General features: G+C 41.1%; 1 protein-coding gene across 1 annotated transcript in view; it reads left to right on the top strand.

Annotated features, from left to right (window-relative positions):
• The first annotated feature begins 3,038 nt into the window (after positions 1 to 3,038).
• Positions 3,039 to 20,465, top strand: part of TBXAS1 (thromboxane A synthase 1) — a 226,106-nt gene continuing 208,679 nt past the window's right edge. The window contains exon 1 of the mRNA XM_030960164.1: positions 3,039 to 3,136. Within this exon, the coding sequence (XP_030816024.1) occupies positions 3,039 to 3,136 (98 nt within the window). The remainder of the gene's footprint in view (positions 3,137 to 20,465) is intronic.

Here is a 20,465-nt window from a genome sequence, read left to right as displayed (position 1 = left end):
GAGTGGTGGGGAATGGAGGGTGAGATGGGTCCCTCCAGTGCAGGTTTTACTCAACACCTGTTTGTGATGAACGAGGTGGTGACCTGTGGGTTTTAATCGCCACGGAAGGGAAGAGCGCGGATGGCACCGTGTCAGGGAGCTGCAAACCTTGGTGGACGCAGTCTTGAGGGAAGCCTCGTGGATGCAAATGCAGGCACTGCTGCTGACTCACAGCAGTCTGACAGGAAAGGCTCTCTTTTGCTTATCTCTGGCTTCCTCCAGCCTGCGGTCAGGGGGTACTTTGCGTCTGTCTCTCTAGTTCCTTGATGCTGTCACCATGCTGGTCAGCGTGACTCCGCAAAAGGGACTTGGAGGTTGGTGCAAAATATCTGTGCTATTGAGTCTTAATTAGGATGACATTTCTCACGTAAAAAAACTTGTAAAGAGAAGTCTCTGGATTGATAATTAGCTTGTTTTCATTGCTCTCTGCATCCCTGACTCCTTTTCTCCCCACAAGCATCATGTGGATTTATGTGACTCTTCACAGAGCTGAGGTCCCTAACTCCAAGATGATAACTGTAAGTGCCTCTGTCTGTGATTAGAAGCGCTCCAGGTGGGTTTTAGAGTCAATGCTTGCCACCCTTCTTAATGGTCAGAGGTGCCAAGTTAAAATCCTTCAGCAAGGAACAGGTGATGAGGCTTAAAAAGTAAAACAATAAAAATAAAAGCAAAAGAAAGCTTAATTATGTGTTCTCTTCCAAACTGGATTCTGATGTGAGACCCTATTTTCTTTCTTAAGCATGTGTTTAAGAACTATTCATACCTCCTGTCTCTCAGTGTGACTGGGAAAAGACTCCAGTGCTTCTTAAAAAACAAGTGAGGTCTCTACTTGACCTGTGTGTGCTGAAAGGAGTTGTGCAGTTGATTTTAATAAGAGAACATCTGTCCTCTATATGCAGAAAAAATGTCTTTTATTAAAAAGCCAAATAAAGTAAAATTGGAATATTATTTCTTGCCTTCTTCCCTTGTGGTAGAAGAAGAAAAGACAAATCTTTTGGAAAAGAAAGAAGAAAAGAAAAGAAGAAAAATCTTTTAGAAAAGACTTTGATGCATATCAATGTTTGATTTTTTTTTTCTTTTTCTGAAAGTCCCACAGGATTGGTTGTTATTGGGATTAGCTTGTGCCCACTGATTAATTCCTTGTGTCACTGGTGTTGAATCTTGTTTGGAGTTGTTCTTGCAGAACTTTACAGCAGCAGCAGCAAACCAGCAGAGCTGTTATTGACCTAGAATAGCAGTGGAGTTGTTAATACCTGCAGCAAGGTTTTCTGTGAGCTTCCTCCCTATTCTGTGGAGCTGATGAGCTGGTTAACACCTTCTACTTATTCTGTGAGGATCTCAGGCTGGAAGGGAATTAATGCAGTTGTGAAGCATGAAGAACCAAAATAGCAGTGATTCACTTAGAGCAGAGCCAATTCTTCTTAAAATTAAACTCCATTGTGTTAAAGACTTTATTTTTTTGATACCTATATTATTAACTTCTCTGATAAAAGCAGGAAGTGTAATACAGTGATATTGGAGAAGCCTTGCACATTAAATCTTAGCTATTGTCTTGGGGTAGTCAGAGAAGAAACCACTCTTCATCAGGTATATCAGGAGAATCAGATTTTACAGAATTTCTGGTTCTCAAGGTTACCATATGATTCACAAACCAAATTTTTGTGTAACATTCATTTCCTTATCTTTCAGATAGGTTTTTTAGGATGGGTGGAAACTCCAAAGCACATATATGAGAATTTATAGTTTCTTAAGTAACAAACAATACTGGACAGTTCAGGGAATTTTGTCATGGGCAGAGGTGTTTACATGCAAGCTGCTGCTTCTGATGTTGTTGTCTTGAAGATTTTTTTGCTCATGGAATTTGGTTACTTTAATGTATAACAGGTTGGTGGACTTCTCCTGTAAAAGTGCTCCAAGGTGTGTTCTTTGGTTTACCTTTCTAATTGGACTGGATCAGATGCTTAAAACCGGCTTGAGGTTTGCAGGCAGGAAAATATGGAAGAAAACTGAAGAATTCATATACAGTGAACAAACCATTTCCAGAACTGCAGCCAAAACTTGATGGTTGTGTGCAGGTTGTTCATGGGGCTATGGCAGCCTGACTGTGCCACAGAGCAGAGATAGTAGATTTGACCATATTGGTGTTAAACCTGATACTAGAAACACAATTATTTGTAGGGGTAGCCAAAGTATCTCTGGAGAGACTGGTTAGTGATACCTCCAAGGGGGAGAGTGCACTGAGCCAGGAAAATTTGCTGTGGCCCTCATGAAGTTGAGATGATACAGCCAAACAGTGCTGTCTGTGTGGACTCACCAGTGGGGCAGATGCTGACTGATGGCTCTGGTACTACCCCAAAAAAATTGGGGTTTTCTGCTCATTTGGTCTTTCTTTATATGCATTCCAGAAGTCACATTAGACCAGCTTTCCTCTAATTCCTCCTTTTAGCTGTGGTAATTTAAAGTTTACTTTGTTCCATTCTCACAAGGTATAACCAGCTTGGAAATTAAGTGCTAATGAAGTTTCATATTGCAAAAATGCTCTATTTTAGTTACTTTAGAGAACTCCACTGTTTGTATGTCAGGACACCCCCGAAGTGCCTTTATATTTTTCTTCCATGATCTGTAACATGGTCAGGCTGTCTTCCCCATTTATTTTCCCTGCACATTTCCCCAATTCCCATACTTGAGGTCTAAAAACCCATTCAGCAACGCTGATGTCTCAAGCAGTGGGTATGTAAATATTTACTAGCATGACAGTCAACAACAGTGGGAGGGGGGAAATTGCTACATTCTGCCATCCAGGGAACCTTTGAGGTCTGCCTCAGAGTGTGCAGTCGATGAGAAGACGGAAGGTTTGCTGTTTGTGATGACATGTCTTTGCTCTCTCAGTTCCTGTTTTGTTGCAGATGTCATTCTTTTAGCTGTGGAAGGCTTTATCAGCCCTTGTGGAGGCTTTCCCCTGCACACAGCACCCAAGGCTGCAGCTGAAGTGGAGGAAAATGGAGCCTGTAGATCTTCTGGCACTTGCCTCCCCAGAAATGAACAGTACCACAGCCACCCTGGCGCTGCTGGCCGTCCTCCTGGTCCTGCTGTATTGGTAAGTGAGAGCAGTGAGATGGGTTGCACATCAGACACAAATCCTGCTGAAACCCAGCATCAGTACACCATTATCCATGAGGGGAAACTGGAAGGTAATTTCCTAGGAGGAAAATGGAGGGGGAGTTGGTTTGGAAGCAGAGAGTGCAATAAGTACAAAACTCACTCTGTGCTTTTAGATAATTCTCTCCTTGCAATATTGTCTTGTAAGTGCTTTACCAACTGCTAACAAAAATGATCTTCTATGTTAAGAACTTATTTGTTGGTTTCTTAATAATTTCTTTGGGTAGCAGGAGCATTGGTCCAGGTCAAAAAGAAACCAAATACTTGTAGGACCTCTTCTCTCTACTGTGCTGCACACACTTGTTTTTTGGCTTAAGTGTACAGACACTTAAACTGCTGCTTGAATTTCCTCTCTTGTTCTTTCCATGCTGACTAGTAGACACAAATCAGAATAACAGCAGCTGTAATGGTTAGCACAGTAGGCAATGCAGTGAGCTGTGCTGAAATGAAAAAAAAAAAACAACCTCCCCCTGTCCTGACAATTTCTTTCAGAAATTATATTAGCTGAACTGGGAGTGTTTTTCTGACTTTTCACTTGCATTTATCTTCAAATCCTGCCTTCCAGTAAAATAATAGGGTTTTTCTCAATTGTATGAGTGTTCAAGAAAAGGTTTCAGGGACTGTTGCAGAAAAAAAAAATCCTCCAAAAATCCAAAGCTAATCAGGAAGAGAATAGCGATGGGACCATGAGTTTAGCACAATTGTTGTAGCAATGTAAATGACAGATCACTTTGCATATATTTTGTCATTCTTTCACCCTGTTGAGCTTTGTTCAACTTCCTTCTGTGTTCAGGGAGGGTCTAGAGAGACTAAAAAGAGTCATATCTATATCTGACATGTGTTGCTGTATCAAATAGGTGGGTGACCCTGCTTTCTTAACAAGATCTGCCCAAATAACTGCAAACATCCAAGTCCTACATCCTCTGAATTTTATTGGGAAAAAGAACAGTAGCTCTAGATCATTAAGACCACACTGTTTAGTTGTAGACCTGTAACATCTCTGGGAGCTTAAGGGGGAGAGAGGGAGGACAGGGGCACACCACAGTTCAGAAAAGCAGCAGATCAGCTGGTGAGGTCTGGCCACCTGTGAATCATTTGAAATAGCCTGATACCTCCACATAGCTCATGTCCGGATGTGCTGAGATCTCCAAAGCCCTGGAACAGCTCCTTGTAAATCTCAGGCACTGTCTGGTGTGTGTTTGCCCAGGGCCTCATTTTCTGGTTCAGTTTAGGAAAGGCTGTTCCTCCCCTTGAAGTTAAGACATGGTGGTTTAGTGCACATTTGGTCTTGCCATTAACAAAGCTAACTCTAATTGCAGAGTTAAACCAGACTCATGGCTGTGGTCAGTTACTGCTGAATTGGGGGCCTACCATAAAAGTTTCAAAAAGTTCAACTTAGCAGTGAGGTGGGAAATTGTCTAACAGTAGAGACAGCCCATTCAGTGTGTCTGCTTTCCTGGCTGAAGATGAGTTCTGTGAAAGCATCAAGAAAAGGCAGCAGAAGTTTTACATGGGAAAAGTTTTAAACTTGTAGCTGCCAATGGTTACTACTAACCAATCTTATTGAGCTACAGATTCAAGTTTATTTTTAAGTAGCTTATTAAATACAGGTGCCTGTAGATCACTCTTCCAATGGGAAGCTGGTGATTATTAAGCTTTGAGCTGTTGGTAGGTTTGCCTGGTGGCTGAGCTGTTCACATCTATTTATCTCAGTAAAGTGCAGTGCCTGAGCCTGAAAGGTTAAAGTCTTGAAGCACATCTGCAAGTGTGGTAGTTGTTCAAACTTGTCAACTTTCTAATTTGAGTCTATTTTGTTGAAATTTTTTATACTATCTGAGTGTTTAAACAAATCAGTAAACCTCAATGCATGCTCACATCTTCCTTTATTCATGACTGAAACCTTGGGTTCAAGGAATTATTTAACCAGTGTGTAAAATGGTTGCTAATGGAAATGCAGGTCTCTAATTCTAGAAAATGTTTTTATTACAATCATGTTGCATATCTGATTATCTGGCTCTTCTAGGAGTTAAGAAAACATGAGTGTTGTGTGTGGCAGGAGTAATAATAAAGTAATAACTCTTAAGGTTCCTTTGAGGTTTTCTTTATAAGCTTTATCTTAATTTTTTAATAACTACTGAATTATTCTTTTTTTCAGATTTTTCTTCCAAGATTGTGTCTCTTCAGAAGGGCAGTCCTGGGGAAAGGGAGGAATGAATATTTGCTGTTGTAAATTTTGTTGTGGTAGTAGCATAGGATTGATTGGGGTCACGTTGTGTCAGCTGTTGTGTGAGTACAAAGAACAGGCAGTTTGTCCACCTTGTTGGCTGTAAAAGGCTTAGCAGGGCTCAACAGAAGGCAATTGCAGGTAGAGGAGAGAGTGAAAAGATCTAATGCACACTAGAATAGGAATGTGGTCATGGCAACATTCGTCTTATTGAGCTCTTTCCTTAGCACAGTTTTCGTGGATGGGGATACCCAGTGGTTTAAACCACAGCCTTGAGCTGCTGTCCATCAGCTCAGCCTCAGTCCCTATGAGTGTGTGCCTTGTAAGGCCAGCTGGGATTTGTCACAGCTCAGCTGGCAGGTGGTATCTTGCTAAACTGTGATAAGACCAATCTCTTCACATTTTTGGGTATGGTGAGGTCATATGAAAGAGGGAGAGAAGAAAGGGTTGATTGGGAAGGGGAGCAGAGGCTGCAGCTGCATAAAAATTAACTTATAGGGAAGATGCAAGTCTTAGGAAGAAACTTGGATGATTTGATAATTTTTAGGCTGTTGTTTTTGGTACAATGAACATAATAACTCTTTATAGCAAATCATGTAATAGCACATCTCTGATTTCTCATGCATTGTCCTCAGTGTAATATGAAGGTGATGCTTGTAGTGTAATGTGTCAATTTTAAATCAGTGGAAGCAACTATAACCTCTCAGTGTTTGTCTTCTACATGACCTTAAGTCAGCTCTAAGGAGAGGCTTTGCAAGGCAGTTGATAAAATGTTGGGAGTAGAAAGACCTGTGAAGCTTTTTGATACATAGTCTATTTGGATTTGGATGGGAAGTTGTTTTTTTGGTAATCTGTTAAATTAAGAGGCTGCTCAAGCCTCTTTGCCATCCCCCATTCCTGAAGGATTTAGTCATTTGCTACCCTCCCCATTCTTGCTTCTTATTCTCTGTAGGTGAAAGTTTCTTGCAGATTTCTTATCATGGATTCTTGGATGTCTGTTGCTACATCATTATTATTGTGATAGAGAGGTTGCTGCTTTATTGACCACAAAAAGGCATAATATGGCTAACTACCAAAGTTCAGTAATACCAGTGGCACAACACTTAGCACTCTTAAAACATGTCTTGTCTGTGTCCTCCCCTGTGATTTCTTCCCCCCAAACTGATTATCAGAGCAGTTTCTTTTAAGAGCACTTTCTTTCTCAATTGCAAGCACTGCTGTCTCTATTTACCTAATCTCTGTGAATCTCAGGGGCTTTTTTTAGGCATGAAATAAAACCAAACTCTTAAGGGAAGAATGAGTTTAACATTTACAAATCCCAGTGATATTCTCTATTGAAAAATACAGTAGTATATCTATGCAACATATTGTTCATTTTCATTTCAAACATATGCTGAGTTGGATATCCCATGCTTGGCTGTAGCTGCAAACATTGCTTTGTGTCTTTCTTTTTGCTGTCTGGGTAGATGTTTGATAAAATGAAAGCAGGAGTTTATCTTGCTTTAAAGTTTAATGTACCATAAGCTGAGCATTATGAAGAAGCTGTCACAGCATTCAGATACCTGTGTTCAAACTGGATTATCAACCCCTTGTCTAAACAAACCTGGGGTTTTTTAGAAACATGGAGGTTGGATGGGAGTGTTTGTTTATGTTTGTAAGATCCGTGTCTAATTGCATGCTTTCAAACATAGCAAAACATAAACTAGTGGTGTTCCTGTGTGTTTCTGAAAAGCTAAGTAATTCAGAAAGATGCCATTTTTACATTGAAGTAATATTAATGATTACTTGTGCTAGAGACAATTATGGAGACTAAGAGATTGGGGTCTCCCTAGATCAAGGTACTATCCACCCAGCGCAGAACAAATCAGTCCTGACCCAAAGAATTTGCAGTCTGATAAAAAGAATGAAAACCAAACTTAATATTTTTCCTCCTCTGACCTTCAGTCATTTGCATACAGTTGGATGGGGGATATACTTAGCATGTGTTAGAGTGCTTCAGATGGTGCCATACCTGCACTAAACCACATCACAAACTGATCTCAGGACAAGGCAGTATTTCCATACAGGTGACTTCAATACCATTGCTTGTTTGGCATTACTTCGCATCTGTGGTTTTGGAAAGGGCTCTAAAATGAAAGCTTAGAGGTAATCTTTCTCCAGCAAAAACTTCATTCGGGCTTTGGAGAACCTTACTGTTTGGGGTTGACTTAGCTAAAACTTTTTTTTTCCTAAAGTAAATGCTACCTAATACTAGATCTTGGACCAACTTTTGCCCCTCAAAAGATCACTATTTACAAATTATATTTGACAGCTAGAGCTCTAGGTTTATGGCCTTGTCTTTGAGCTAAATCAAGCATCTCTAGGTAAGCTTGAGAAGGAGCAGAATAAATTACTGAATTATAATTTGGAAAAGTGCCATACCACATATGACTAAATACTTTATTTCTCTGAAAACAAAGTAGATTTGTGTAGATTTGATCATTCAGAATGAAGTTCACTCAGTGCCCTGATTATGCTGCTTTTAGGTAAACAAAGTTATCTTACTTTTGGGGGAAGAAGCAGAACAGTTTTCTCTTGTTGCTATTGCAGCTTCAGATCCCTAGGTTCTCTGGGGTATCCTCAGAGGCTGTTATAACCCCTTGGTTATCCAGAGAAGTGTTGGGCCTTTCATGCTGTGCAGCTTTGGATTTGCACTGCAAAACTCAGAAACTGTCTCTATTTGTTTTGTTTTGTTTTCAATTTAGAGATTACATGTCCAGCAGTGTTTATTTGAAGGCCCTCAAGTAGTTGTTGAGTTTTTTGCTTTTGTGAAGGTGCACTTTATCCTAAAAATTCTGTGTAAAAAACTCAATCTCCAGCCTATTAATTCCTTGTGGTTTTTGTTTTTCCCTGAACTTTTTCATGCCTTTCCCCATTAAATCCCAAATTAAAGCATAGTTTGATTTTAGTGAGTGGAGGTTGGAGCCTTAATAGTATGTAAAGGCAGACGGGCTGGGATGGCTTTCTTTCACAAAACTGGTATATTTATCTGTGCTCTCCTATGGTCTCCAGATCCATGTCCAGTGCAGTGAGCTGCAAAGCTGGATAATGCACACAAATAGCTCAAGAGCAAGCAGGAGCTGGACTCAACCCCTGAACAATCCAATTTCTGCTTCCACCTCCTGTGGGGCTTGGAATGGCCTGGGTCTGCTCCCAGCTGGGCTGCACCAGCAGGAGAGAGCAGCAAGGGAGGGAAGGACTCTGGCTTCTCCATCAGGCACCTTCTGCCTGGGAGCCTGCTCTGGAGCTTCACTCAGCTCTTCTGGACCTGCAGTTTGGTTCTAGCTTTTGATCTGGTCTTTGCCTTAGGGCAGGTAGCTTTGTTTAAGTTGGGGATATTTGGGGCCCTCTCAAACTGATTTTGGGTACTCCAAATCATCTTCTAGGAGCTCCTGCCTCCATCTACTGACAGTATTAGGAACACAAGGAACTTAATACCCTGCTGTTGGTGCCTTAAATGGAATTGAAATTAGATGCTGGGAGAAAGCAATGTGAACAACTTCCTCAGGGAGAAGGCTCTGCAAGCAGGGCAGCACTCCATCCATTGCACCAGGGCTGTCTCTTGCTTTGTCTGTGCATTTAATTGCCAGGCTCAGAGGGGCTCTCAGGTCTGCTGCAAAGTCTTCAAACACTACCATGAGCCCTGCTTTTCCCTGAACCCCAGGGGTGCATACTGCAGTTCCCTGTGGCTGCCCTGCACTGGGGGGACTGGCTGTTCCTCTTGTGCTCCAAGGTATGTGGATTTTTGTCACTTCACTTTCAGATAGCACACAAAGTGTCCTGCCAGGCTGCCTGTGCTCCATCTTAAATGAAAAGTTAAAACAGTTTGTAGTTTTGACAGGTTAGAACTCTTCAGAGTGCTAAAATATAGATCTATGTTCTATTTTTTCCTTTAATATTGCTCCCATCATTTAAAAAAAATTGCCCATATTCTTCTTCACACCTTTGTGTCTTTGCATTAGATTTCATCCACACCAATGTTTGTTTTGTCCTCACTGCTGGCTCACAGGTAATTTATGCCTTTGATTGCCATGCCTTGCTCTTCTGTAGGGGAGTTTTATATAGTATTTAATGGAGCTGTCTAAAAATGTTTTAAAATATTGACATATTATTGAGAGATTGTTTTTTATTCGTTCCCCTTGAAACACACCCAAAATCTTTACATGGATTTTTCTCTCTTATCTCCCTAGTTCTCTTATTTTATTTTTTCCCTATTGAAAATAAAGTTTACTGTACCATAAGCTCAGTATGTGCTAACTGCTGTGAAGCAACTGAAAGAGCTCAAAAAATTTTCTGGTTTGGGTTTGGATATGCATTTGTTTCACTTTCCCAGGAATAGCAGAGGAGCTTGAGAAAATGATGTTCCATGTCTACCTCTTTCTTCCCTTGCTTTATATGTCATTGCTTGACATTGGTGACATTGCTTGACATTGCTTGACATTGGTGGCAATTTCTTTTAAGCTTTACTTGTTTATTTGACGTGTGTTATCTATGATTGGAGTGATGTGCAGGTCAATAAGAATACAAGAGTTTTAATGAAGGGATCATCTAGCATGAGGGAGATTCTTCATATCCATTCCTTTGGTAGTTTCTTTCCTGGCTAGGTGCTGCTTTTGTGGTTCTGCAGAACCTGTGAAGTTGTTGGGGGAGTAAGGAAGCAGCAAACAAGGAAAAGGGCAAAACTTGTAATATTATTTTTTTAGGTAGGAAAAGAAGCTGGATGCCCAGCAATGAGTGGGAAAAGACTGGAAAGAATGACTGGGAACAGCAAGATATGACTCCAAATGAATTTGCAGATGGTTGTTAAAGACTGAGGTCAAGTATGTTTGGGCAAACTGAGGCTGGAAGAAAGGAGCTGAACTGAGATGTGTGTTGGGAGTAGGAAATGGGGCAGTGTCTGTGTGCTTGCTTACATGGACAAAGCAAAGTCTGCTTCCTTGGAAAGAATAGTTCTTTTCAGCCACAAAAAACCTTGTGATGCTCTTTATGAGTTGAGGGGCATGGGAAGGATGAAAAGGCAGTAGACTTTAGAGGAGATGAGTAATTGGTAATTGTATGATCACAAGCTCCTGCTGAATGAATGCTCTTGGATGAGAACTCTTGGCAGAGTTCTGAACCGGTAACCCTCGGTATTGTTTTACTTTGCTTGGTGGCAATAAATCTGATGTAATCTGTGCCTGCATGTTTGTGGTTTCTCATCCAAAAAGCTCCAAAGAGCTTTTATGTAAACACCCTCTCAGTAGAGCTATAACAATTGAAGAGGTCGTCGAGGCATGTGGTTTGAAATGTGGGAAAGACATGAAATAAAGCCATCCTGGGAGAGGAAGGAGCAGCTAAAGGATCTTCAGTGGGTTGCATGCTAGCATGACAGACAGTGATGGTGGTCAAAAACTGCAAGGGCCCTCTTCCATCTTTAAAATATCGATGTGATCTGCTTGTTCTCTGTTTTAAGGTTTTCTGAAATGCTCATCGTGGCTTGAGATGAAGCAATCTCTCCCAACAGAGTTCTCAGTCTAAGCTTCATAGTAGCAAAACTGAGAATGTTAGGATAGATTTCAGTGAGTGTAACACTATTGTACTGCACTGATTAATGTCTCTGAATGCTGTGAAGGACTGTACTTAGTATGGGAGTCTGAGTCTGTTGGCTGAGCTGCTCAGCAGCCATTCAGGTCAGAGCTCTGGCCAACAGCTTCAGGAAGAGCAAACACCTCTTGGTGGTCCCAGAAAGGCTTTGGATCCCCTCTTGTAGCTCGTGAAACAGGGTTGTTCTGGAGTAATATTCAGCAGCTTCCACTTCTATGTATCTGGCTTGCTCACTAAATCCCCTCTTCAGAGGCAGGAACTGGTGGTACAAAGATAAAGAATCCTCTGTTTTACTAGACCTATTCCTAGATATGGCAACAAACCTTGGGCCTTTCCTGTTTCAGAAGAGTAGTAGTTTAAAATTTGTTTGTCTGCTAGAAAGTTTTAGACCGCAGGTAATTTCTCACAGATTCTGCAGTTGTGTCTCTCGGTAGTTGTGTCTCTTGGTAGTTGTGTTTTAAAATTTTAAAAAATTTAAATTTTTAGCAGTAGTTAAGTATTCAGTGGTTTCACAATATATTTTTGTTCCTGAGTTGTAATTTCTGTTTAATATGAATGGAAGTGCTCTCAATTTAAGTGGAAAAGCAGCCATCTGGTGTTCTCCTAGGACACAGAGAGGTTGTCTGGTATTAACTGAAAGAGGCCCTCAGATCCTGGGTGTCAGGCACAGAGGAATCTCCCCTAGCAAGGCTGCAGAGCGAGCTTGGAATTTTAACAGTGGGCACGAGATGGTGGAAGGGCTGTAGGAACCTCTGCCTTCCCAGGCCATGAATCTCATAAGCACTGTAAGGTGTATTTACACTCTAAGTATGTTCATCCTGCCAGGACTCAGTCTGGGATTTGAGAATAGTTGGGTAGTTTATCCCTAACCTGCCTCCTGGCTTTAGGAGAATCTTACTGTTAACAAGCATGGTAAGAAGGCCTTTATTTCCGTGGTAGTTTGGTGGCTTAGTTCCTCTTTCAGGCTTTAACTGTGTCACTGGTGGACATTTTCTATTTGATTTTTGACATTGCTAGGGATTCTGGGCAGTAAAACCTTTTTTTTCCCTCCTTCTCCCCCTTTTTATTTATGTTCCTGAGTGAAAGCATAGCCAAGCAGTGAGCTCAGTGCCATGGAAGCATTTTATATTTTGAGCAGAGATAAAAATCTCATTCCTTCTATAAACAAAACAAATCAACAGATGATGCCCAGGAGAACCATTTCTCTATAGCCATTTTCCTCCAGCTGCTTTCTATTCCATGCAGCTTGCACTGCACCATATGAAATACGTGTGTGCCTTTCTGTGTGTGCAAAGCACAAGTTTCCTCCAGACAGTGGCAGCTTCATCATAAAAAAAAAATAAACAAAAACCACCAAATCCCCCCCCCCTTTTTTTTTTCTTTTACAATGCTATAAGATTACTAATAAAATTGAGATGCTTGGTTGTTAAATAGTATGTAATTTAGCAATGCTAGAGGATATGCTGGAGGAACTCTGCAGTCACAGCCATTGCATCTTCCCTCTGAATGGATTTGGACTATTGTCTGTGGGAGGATGAGGGACAGAAATAATCTGAGGGAGGCTGAGTGCCTCATAAACATGGCAGAGATGAGAATACCACAAAAAAAAAAAAAAATCTCATTCAGAGTTTGCTGCCCTGTGTGTGCTTGCATGTGTCCCTGCGTCAGTGAGGAGATCCTCTCCAGTGCTGCAGCTGCTTTGTGGCTGGGCACAAAGCTTGTTGCAGGCATGAGATTGGTAGAAGACAATAGGAATTGGCCCCTTCAGCCTATTGTGAGCCCTTGGCTGATGGCACCTCTTGCTTTCCTGCTTTGGTTTGGCCATGGTGAACAGCTCAGAGGCTGAGGTGGGTGACCAAAAGTTGCAGGGGGCGTGGGGTTGAGACCCTGAAGTGCCATGGAAGGAGATCATGCAAGGGAAAGAGCAGAGGGTTATCTGGATGAAGAGCTGGTAGGTAAAGTGGATGGCAAGACATCCAGAAGCTTGGGGATAGTTGCAGGTCAGCCCTTGGCAGAGGTGCAGCTGCAGGTATATTTTATCTCAGCAGAACCTTTCTGCTCAACTCCCTCTCCTGAGACGTGCTTCTGTACAGGAGGAGGGTGGCCAAGCCAGATGTTCCTAGGCTGAAGCCTGGGGGAGTAGTATCTATCCTTGCAGGGGCAGGGAAAGGTGATAAAAGTTTGAACATTGCTAGGTTAATGGGCTGTCTTTTTGCCATAAAGAGTAGCCTCTGAGACATGAAAGAACTTGGAGCTAGCCGGGGGACAGGAGGGCAGTAAAATTTGGCAACATTACTTTTGGTTGTCTTGATAAAGCAGGGTTTAGAACTGAAGGAAAATATTGTGGTTTCAAATCCAAAAAGCTCCTGAGAGCTTTCATGCAAACACCTTGCAAGTGTCCATGTATGTATACATTTGCACTTATATATTAACACATAGAAAGTGATTCAGAACAAACAGCTTCTAAATAAGCAGCCAAATGTAACTGATCTGATCATTGGAGAGATCATGTTCAGTGCCCAGAGCATCCCCCTTATCCCATCTCTAGCCAAATGACTCCTGGCAGCTAAGGAAATAACCTTGGGTAAAACCAATAGAATTTTTATAACAGAGACGTTAGCTATTGACCCTGAGTGTATTTTATGGCACTGCCTCGGTTTTGCCTTGTATATCTTCATTCTGGTGTTGATGTGTTGTTCTGTGTTCTTGAAAAACTGCAGTCTCTCCCCAGCCCTCCAGGATCTGTCACTGCAGCACCAGGCTGTGGGCTCACACTCATCAGCACCAGATCATTCTCTGAGGCAGAGCTCATTGGGACAGGGCTGGGCACATGAGACAATTTTGATTTATTCAGCTGGGGTGCAAGAAAAGTAATTGATACCATTTCTGCTATGCTACTGGGAGAACAAAAGCTGTACCTGGTTTGAAGTTCACTTTTCCATATTAACAAATTTCAGTTAAAAGAACTTTTCTCTACCAAATCAATTATTTGTGTGGTGTGGCTGAGATGGTTTTGATCAGAGGCTTCTTGCCCAAAACCTGAGTTTGCTGAATCATTAAAACAGGGTCTCAAACTCGTGTGAGAACTGAGTTCTGTTTACTTTGCTCAACTGCCCTGGTAAAGTTAGGGAGCAGCAAAAAAAAAGTTCAGTAGAAATTTTCCTGACTGACAAGTGCATATGAATAATTTTTTTTTTAAAAAAACTTTTATTTGTGAAAGTGTTTCCCAAGATGATTTGCTTACGTCTGAGAATTTAGGCTTGCCGTATCTATGGAGCTTGATCTCGGAGCTTTAAGGAAATGAAAGCTGTGTTGTAACATAGCTGACATTTTTTTTTTTTTCTTCCCACAGAAGTGAAATATTTTAGGTGCTTAGTTCTTTTGAAAATCTGGATTTAAAGGAGGTGGTTAACAACAGGAAATCTTGTTGCAATTTTCGGAAGCAGTGTCTGATTGTTTTTCTGGGTGACACTATTTAGGGTCGAGTTATAGAGCTGACTGTAAGATATAAAACCATTTTGGTAAAGTTTACATGGACAGCCTGTCTCATTAATTATCCAAGGAATTCTGAACTCTTAAATAACAGCTCTAAGCTGATTTACTAGTGCAAGCCCTTTAAATTCATAGGCTGAATTTGGCTTGCATTGCTTAGACCAGTGATAAAACCGTATTGTGGGTTTTTTTCTTTCTTACCTGAGAACATAATTCTCCCACCTTTCAACTTTCACATGGACATTTTTCTAACTGAAAAATGTTGTTAAACATAATATTGATACAGTAAAAGAGCAACCCACACAGAAACCCAAGCTGCACCATAAATCCTTCTCTGAAGTTGCTCACACTGGTTATGTAAACAAAAGAAAATTGATGCTGTTTGCAGAATGTGATGATATAGGGGAAATTTCTCTTACGTGATAGAAACTGTGTGTCCATGTGTGCCCCTGTACCTGTCCCCCCACCCAGCTCTTTGTTGTTTTGGTTAGCTCTGTAGCTGATAACAGACACCAGAGAACCACCCCCCCGAGGCAGAAAATGTCCTTTCTCAAGGTTTCACAGAGGATCATTACAGTGACTGTTTTGTCTTTTCCTTGCTTGGGAAAGACCTTTTGACTGAAAAATATATTGCTCAGTTCAGGAGGAATTACTGTATGTAACCAAACACTAATGACTTCCTTCGAATGTGGTGGGTTTTGGTTCCAATTCTAAATAATGAATTGTATTGCCACAAACTAAGGGATGTTTCAACCCCTGTGACTGCTGATCCCCAAGGAGGCAGCTGATCCATCTATGGGGGTTTTAATTTTAAATGGCATTGCATTTGTAAATAGCTGGTGGCCAAAATCATTATCATTGTGTTAATTTAAAGATCAGTCAGCATTTTCAAGGGCTGGGCAGTTTCAAGAGCTTTCTCTGAGCAAGTTGGAGGCTTTGTCTTGTAGGCTGTGAGCAAATTGTTACAAAACACAAGAGAGCTGGTAGGAGTTTGTGGAATCATAATTAATTGACAATGGTTTTTCAAAAATGACGTTTTTCAATTTAAAATAAGCTGTTAAAACAATTTAGAAGAGTGTTGTGATAGTCCCTTGACACATGTGGGGAACTTTGGGTTAAACATATAAATAATGCTGAAAAGACTATATTTAGTTCCAGACTGATCCAAGGACAACTGAAAAATTGAAGGTCAAATAACAAAACGAAGAAAAGAAAATTATAGCCCTCCTTGTTCTGTTCTGCAGCATGCTGCTTGGCAGCCGTGAAGGTTCAATACCGGGGAATTTGTCACATACAACTATTTATGATTTGTACTTTAGGCAAAGCAAGAAAGCATGAAGTGTATGTACTTATTGACAGCTGCACACCACTGAGTCCTGTCACACTGAATCTGGAGAGCAGCTCTGGAGTACTGCAGAATTTTGGGGGGCTGAATATCAAAAGATCTATGATAACCCAATTAAACATTTAATCAATCACAGCTTTCCCAATGCTCTATCTTGACCCTTAGGCTCTGGCAGTTTCTGCTTGGAACTGAGCTGAAGTGCAACCAGGTGCTAAATGGTGGGCCAAGACCACTGCTTGTTTTACTATTTTTATTTGTACAAGATTTTAAAACTATGGAACGGGAAGAACTCCAGTTCACTACTAGCTTGGGAGAACTTTCAGTCTCTGCTTGAGCAGGAGTTCTTTTAAACAGCCCAAGTGCAGAGCTCAGTGCTTCCAACTGCAGAGACAAGGCCATGGCTTCCACCCATCTAAGTTAACCCTCTGATGGTGGTAGTGGCTCTTTTCCTTCCTTGTGGAGACACCTCCTGCACTGCTGATCTGGTCAGGATCTGAGGTAGGTGCCAGCTGTATTCCCTCCACGTAAGTATATTATCTCACTTGAGTGGCTGCAGGTAGCACAGGCGCTGCTGGAGCCACAGGCCCACAGCTCAGCAGGTCATGCCTATTTATTCAGCTGAGGATCTGCACAAGGATGGCAAAACTCTGAATGCTCAGCCTGCTGATACATTGATGGAGGTTGTCAGTGATGTGATTTCTGCAAGCATGTTTATGCGATGTTTCACTTGACCTAATCTTGCCAAGCCTGATCATGCCTGCCTGTCCTCTTGCACAGCTCCCAGCATGCCCAGAGCACTTTCCTACTGGCCAGCCAGGCCACAGTCCTGGGGCCAGATCCTTCCCTGGAGTATCTGCTGGCCACTTTGCTTGAGACATGTTCTGACTGTTCTGTTTTTATTAGGAGATTTTGGTAGGACGTGATGTAATTAATTATTTTCACAGCCTTTATTTAATTTAAATTAGTATCCCACTAGCCTTCCTCTCCTTGAACTGCTTATGAAACCTTATTCTGTTGGAACTACAGGGTATTATCTCACTGAGCAGTGCAGTTTTCAAATTGACTAATATACTTTAAATGTGTGCATTGCACGGACAATGTCTACTCAGACATAGCTTTGGCTACCAGCTGTGTGAAAATGAAATGCATTTTTAGCAGTGTTAAAAAATTAGTGGGAATACATGTGGTCCAATTTGGCTAGCAGCTTGTCCCAAGATGAGTGCACTCAACTCTGAAACTGCAGCATTCAGAGAAACAGACTTCTTTTGCTTAGATGGAGACCACGTCTTGCATAATTTTTGTTTTTGCAATTTCACTTTAAATCTAGGCTTTGCCTGTCAGAGATAATGGGAAACAATTATTTCTTTCAGTTACTAGCTGGCTGTTGTTTACATTTCATATGAGCATCTCTCTCTTTCTCTCTCTCTCTCTTTCTCTCTCTTTCCCCCTCCCCTTTCCTCCCTCTCCTTCCCCCATTCCCTCCCTCCCTCTCTCTCCCCCCCTTAAAATATTTTTGTGCATGCTGTATCTAAAAAAATTCAAAGTGGAAACCCATTAATTAGGGTCATTCATTTAGCAATGAGTTAATCTATATGCAGAAGCAAAAAACAAATTTTGGGATTGTCCTCAGCTGAAGCCCCAGATGATACATCATGGTTTTGGTCTCATTGTTTCTTCAGCTCCTGAATTTATTATATGTTTAATCTTGACTGTGTTTCAGAGTAAGGTGAAAACATTTGGTTTAGAACATTGGTCAAAGTTTTATCCTGATGAAGGATCATATAAGCTGAAATTGAAATTTGGCCGAAGAAAGTTGTGTAAAACACTGATTCTTGTAAATGTGTCTCTTAATAGACATGTTTCTAACAAGTGTGCACCCATTCTTTTTTTTCTTTTAATATTACAAGGAGCAGTGACATGAACAATGTATCTTTTCAGTAGTTCATTTATAGCTTCATTTCCTTTACCTCCAACTTTTACACATTATTTACAGACTAATTCTGAGTTCATAAACTTGGATATGCAAGCACATGTTTTGTTGTTTTTTTTTTTTAACCACCAAGATATTATTGTTTTGTGTGAGGAATCCCTGGGTAGAACAGGGAGTTCAGCAGTGGCACAGGTGAATATGGGTACAGCTCTAGCTTTGCTTTAGTATATCAAGTTTGGCACTTGGATATGCATGTATGAGAAGAGAGAGATAAATTACTGAAACCATAATTTCCTTTACTGTTGACTACCAAAAAAGAAATTAAAGGGGAACTCTCAGCCCTCACTATTCATGGAATGTCACCACCGCATATTTTGGAGTTGTTTTTGAAGGGTCATTAACCTCACTATCTAAAAGCAAGCAAGCAACCAGCATTCTTCTAGCTGTCAAATACAAGTTAAATGGATTCTTTTAAATTAGTTTTTTGTCTCTGAAGAACATTTTTTTGCTTATGCTTAGTCTGTAAGGGTGCTCAAATGCCCCAGTTAAAGTCAGAGCCAGCCACATCAGGAGAAATAATCTCTACACAACGTGGTATCTAGCTGTGCATGCCTTTATGATGAGAGGAATATACCTTTCCCAACATGATCGAGTAAGAAATACCTTAGCAGTATAGAAGGCTTGATTATGATCTTTATTACCTTGCTGTAAAGCAAGAGCAGCACCACTGAACTCCATGGAGTTGCTCTAAATTGAAGTGTGAACTCTGAAATACAGAGCAGAATAAATTCACTTTATACACTTTAACTTGGAGAAGACAAGGCAGTGCGGCAGTCCCAGCAGGATTAACTGCATTCAATCAGTTTCAGGGCTTGTATATCCCAGCATTGTAGGTAGGCTTGGGAAGCTTAGTTAGCAGTAGAAATGTCACTGCTCTTCCACAGAATGCTCTGGTAACAGCCAAACCTCCTAAATAATCATCATCCCTACTGTTCAGTGTGTGAATGCTGGGAACAGAAGTGTTGGGGGAATCTTTCGCAGCTCTGGCAGGAAATGTGTCTCTTGGAGAACAGGAGACTTTCCACTGGCGCAAGTCCTTGCTTTTCAAGACCTGTCTCTTTGCTGAGACAGCCATCTGGCCATCTCAGAGGGATGGCAGTTTGTGGTGCAGTGCTGCTGGGGGTGGGTGTTATCTTTCCAGGTGGCAAGGAAAGCCTCTCAAGCTTGCACGCCATTGCCATCGGCAGAATGAACAACTGCAGGGTTTTGAATGCTTAGATTAATTATTCAAACTCCAAAATATTGTGCAATCTTTCTGCAGAATTTTTTTTTCCCCCTTTGGCAAGGAGTGGGGGTAACCCTAACCCTGGTGACTCCCACTTTTGCTATTCAGCCATAAACATGTCTTTACTTGCTCTCAGGTTTCAGGACTTTGAGATTGATTTTGGTTCTACCAAGCAATGACAAGCCTAGAAATAAACTCTGGTTGGGGCTCTTTATCTGTGCCCAAACTTCACTTCCGTATGCAATCATGCAATTTTAATATTTATGCTTTCAGAAAAGTCCAAATAATGAGGGATTCATGATAAAGCTTTGAGATTGTGTTGCCAGGTTTATTCTTGTGGAGCAGAACTAATAAAACTTTAAGGAAGAAGCCTTAGCCAAGTTTTCAAAAGTAGGTTATTTTTTACTGTGTAAAACAAAATTATAAACAAAAAAAGAAACCCAAAACTTGGAGATTGAAACTGAAGTTAATTTAATTCGTGTGGCCAGTGCAGGCTTTTTGGTGAGCTGGAACCAGGCAAACGTGTCAGGTGCATAGAAAACAATGTAGTATCAGTATGTTGGCTATGAACTGATCTTGGCTTCCTCCTCCTTGCTTGCATGATATTACAATGAAAGTTGGCAAAAGGAAATACAATTGCACGTGATTAGATGTTGACGGCCAAGGAGCCTGACTTTCTGTTTACAGAGGGGAAAATGAGAAAAAAAACCTGGAGAGTAAAGTTTCCTATATATCTTTACACAGTCCTGGAAAACATGAGGTAAAAAAATGTGAGGGAGCCTGTAATACCAATCTGATTAAAGAAAAAAATCTCAAAAATGTTCTAATGAAAAAAATACTCTGATTCAAATTGCAAAGGAAAATCCTTACTCCCTCTGTGTGTGTGCTGTATTCCAGAGCAATTGAAAAATGTATGCTAACAGGAAAGGGGGGACAAGTATTCCCCTTTCCTGGGCTTTTGATATAATTATTTAGCCAACTCTGAGAGAATCTCTGCATACTCTAAAACTTCAGTCATTTCTGAAATATTGATCTGGGAAGGTCACTAAATTCCAAAGCTGGTGAGATCAGAGTAATGAGATCAGGTGACAGGCCCAATGGTACCCACTGATTTAGTTGTTTAGACACTGTAACCAAACCATGACCTTCTTGATCCACAGGCTCTTTGATCTAACTATGTGAAAACACAGCTGCTTTTACTGGGTATTGCATGTTAGTGTGCGTGTAGGCATTAGGGGAACTTCTCGTGACACTTCTGTTAATTATTCTGGTGTCAGCTTATAAAAATGAGTATTTCCCACTGGCTGGGCAGTGGAATGGGAAGTGGTCACAGCACCGAGCCTGACAGAGTTCAAGAAGCATTTGGACA

This window comes from Camarhynchus parvulus, chromosome 1A, assembly GCF_901933205.1.
Source record: "Camarhynchus parvulus chromosome 1A, STF_HiC, whole genome shotgun sequence".
Taxonomy (NCBI): domain Eukaryota; kingdom Metazoa; phylum Chordata; class Aves; order Passeriformes; family Thraupidae; genus Camarhynchus; species Camarhynchus parvulus.
The sequence above is the reverse complement of the archived record's forward strand: the minus strand, read 5'-3'. Positions and strand labels throughout refer to the sequence as shown.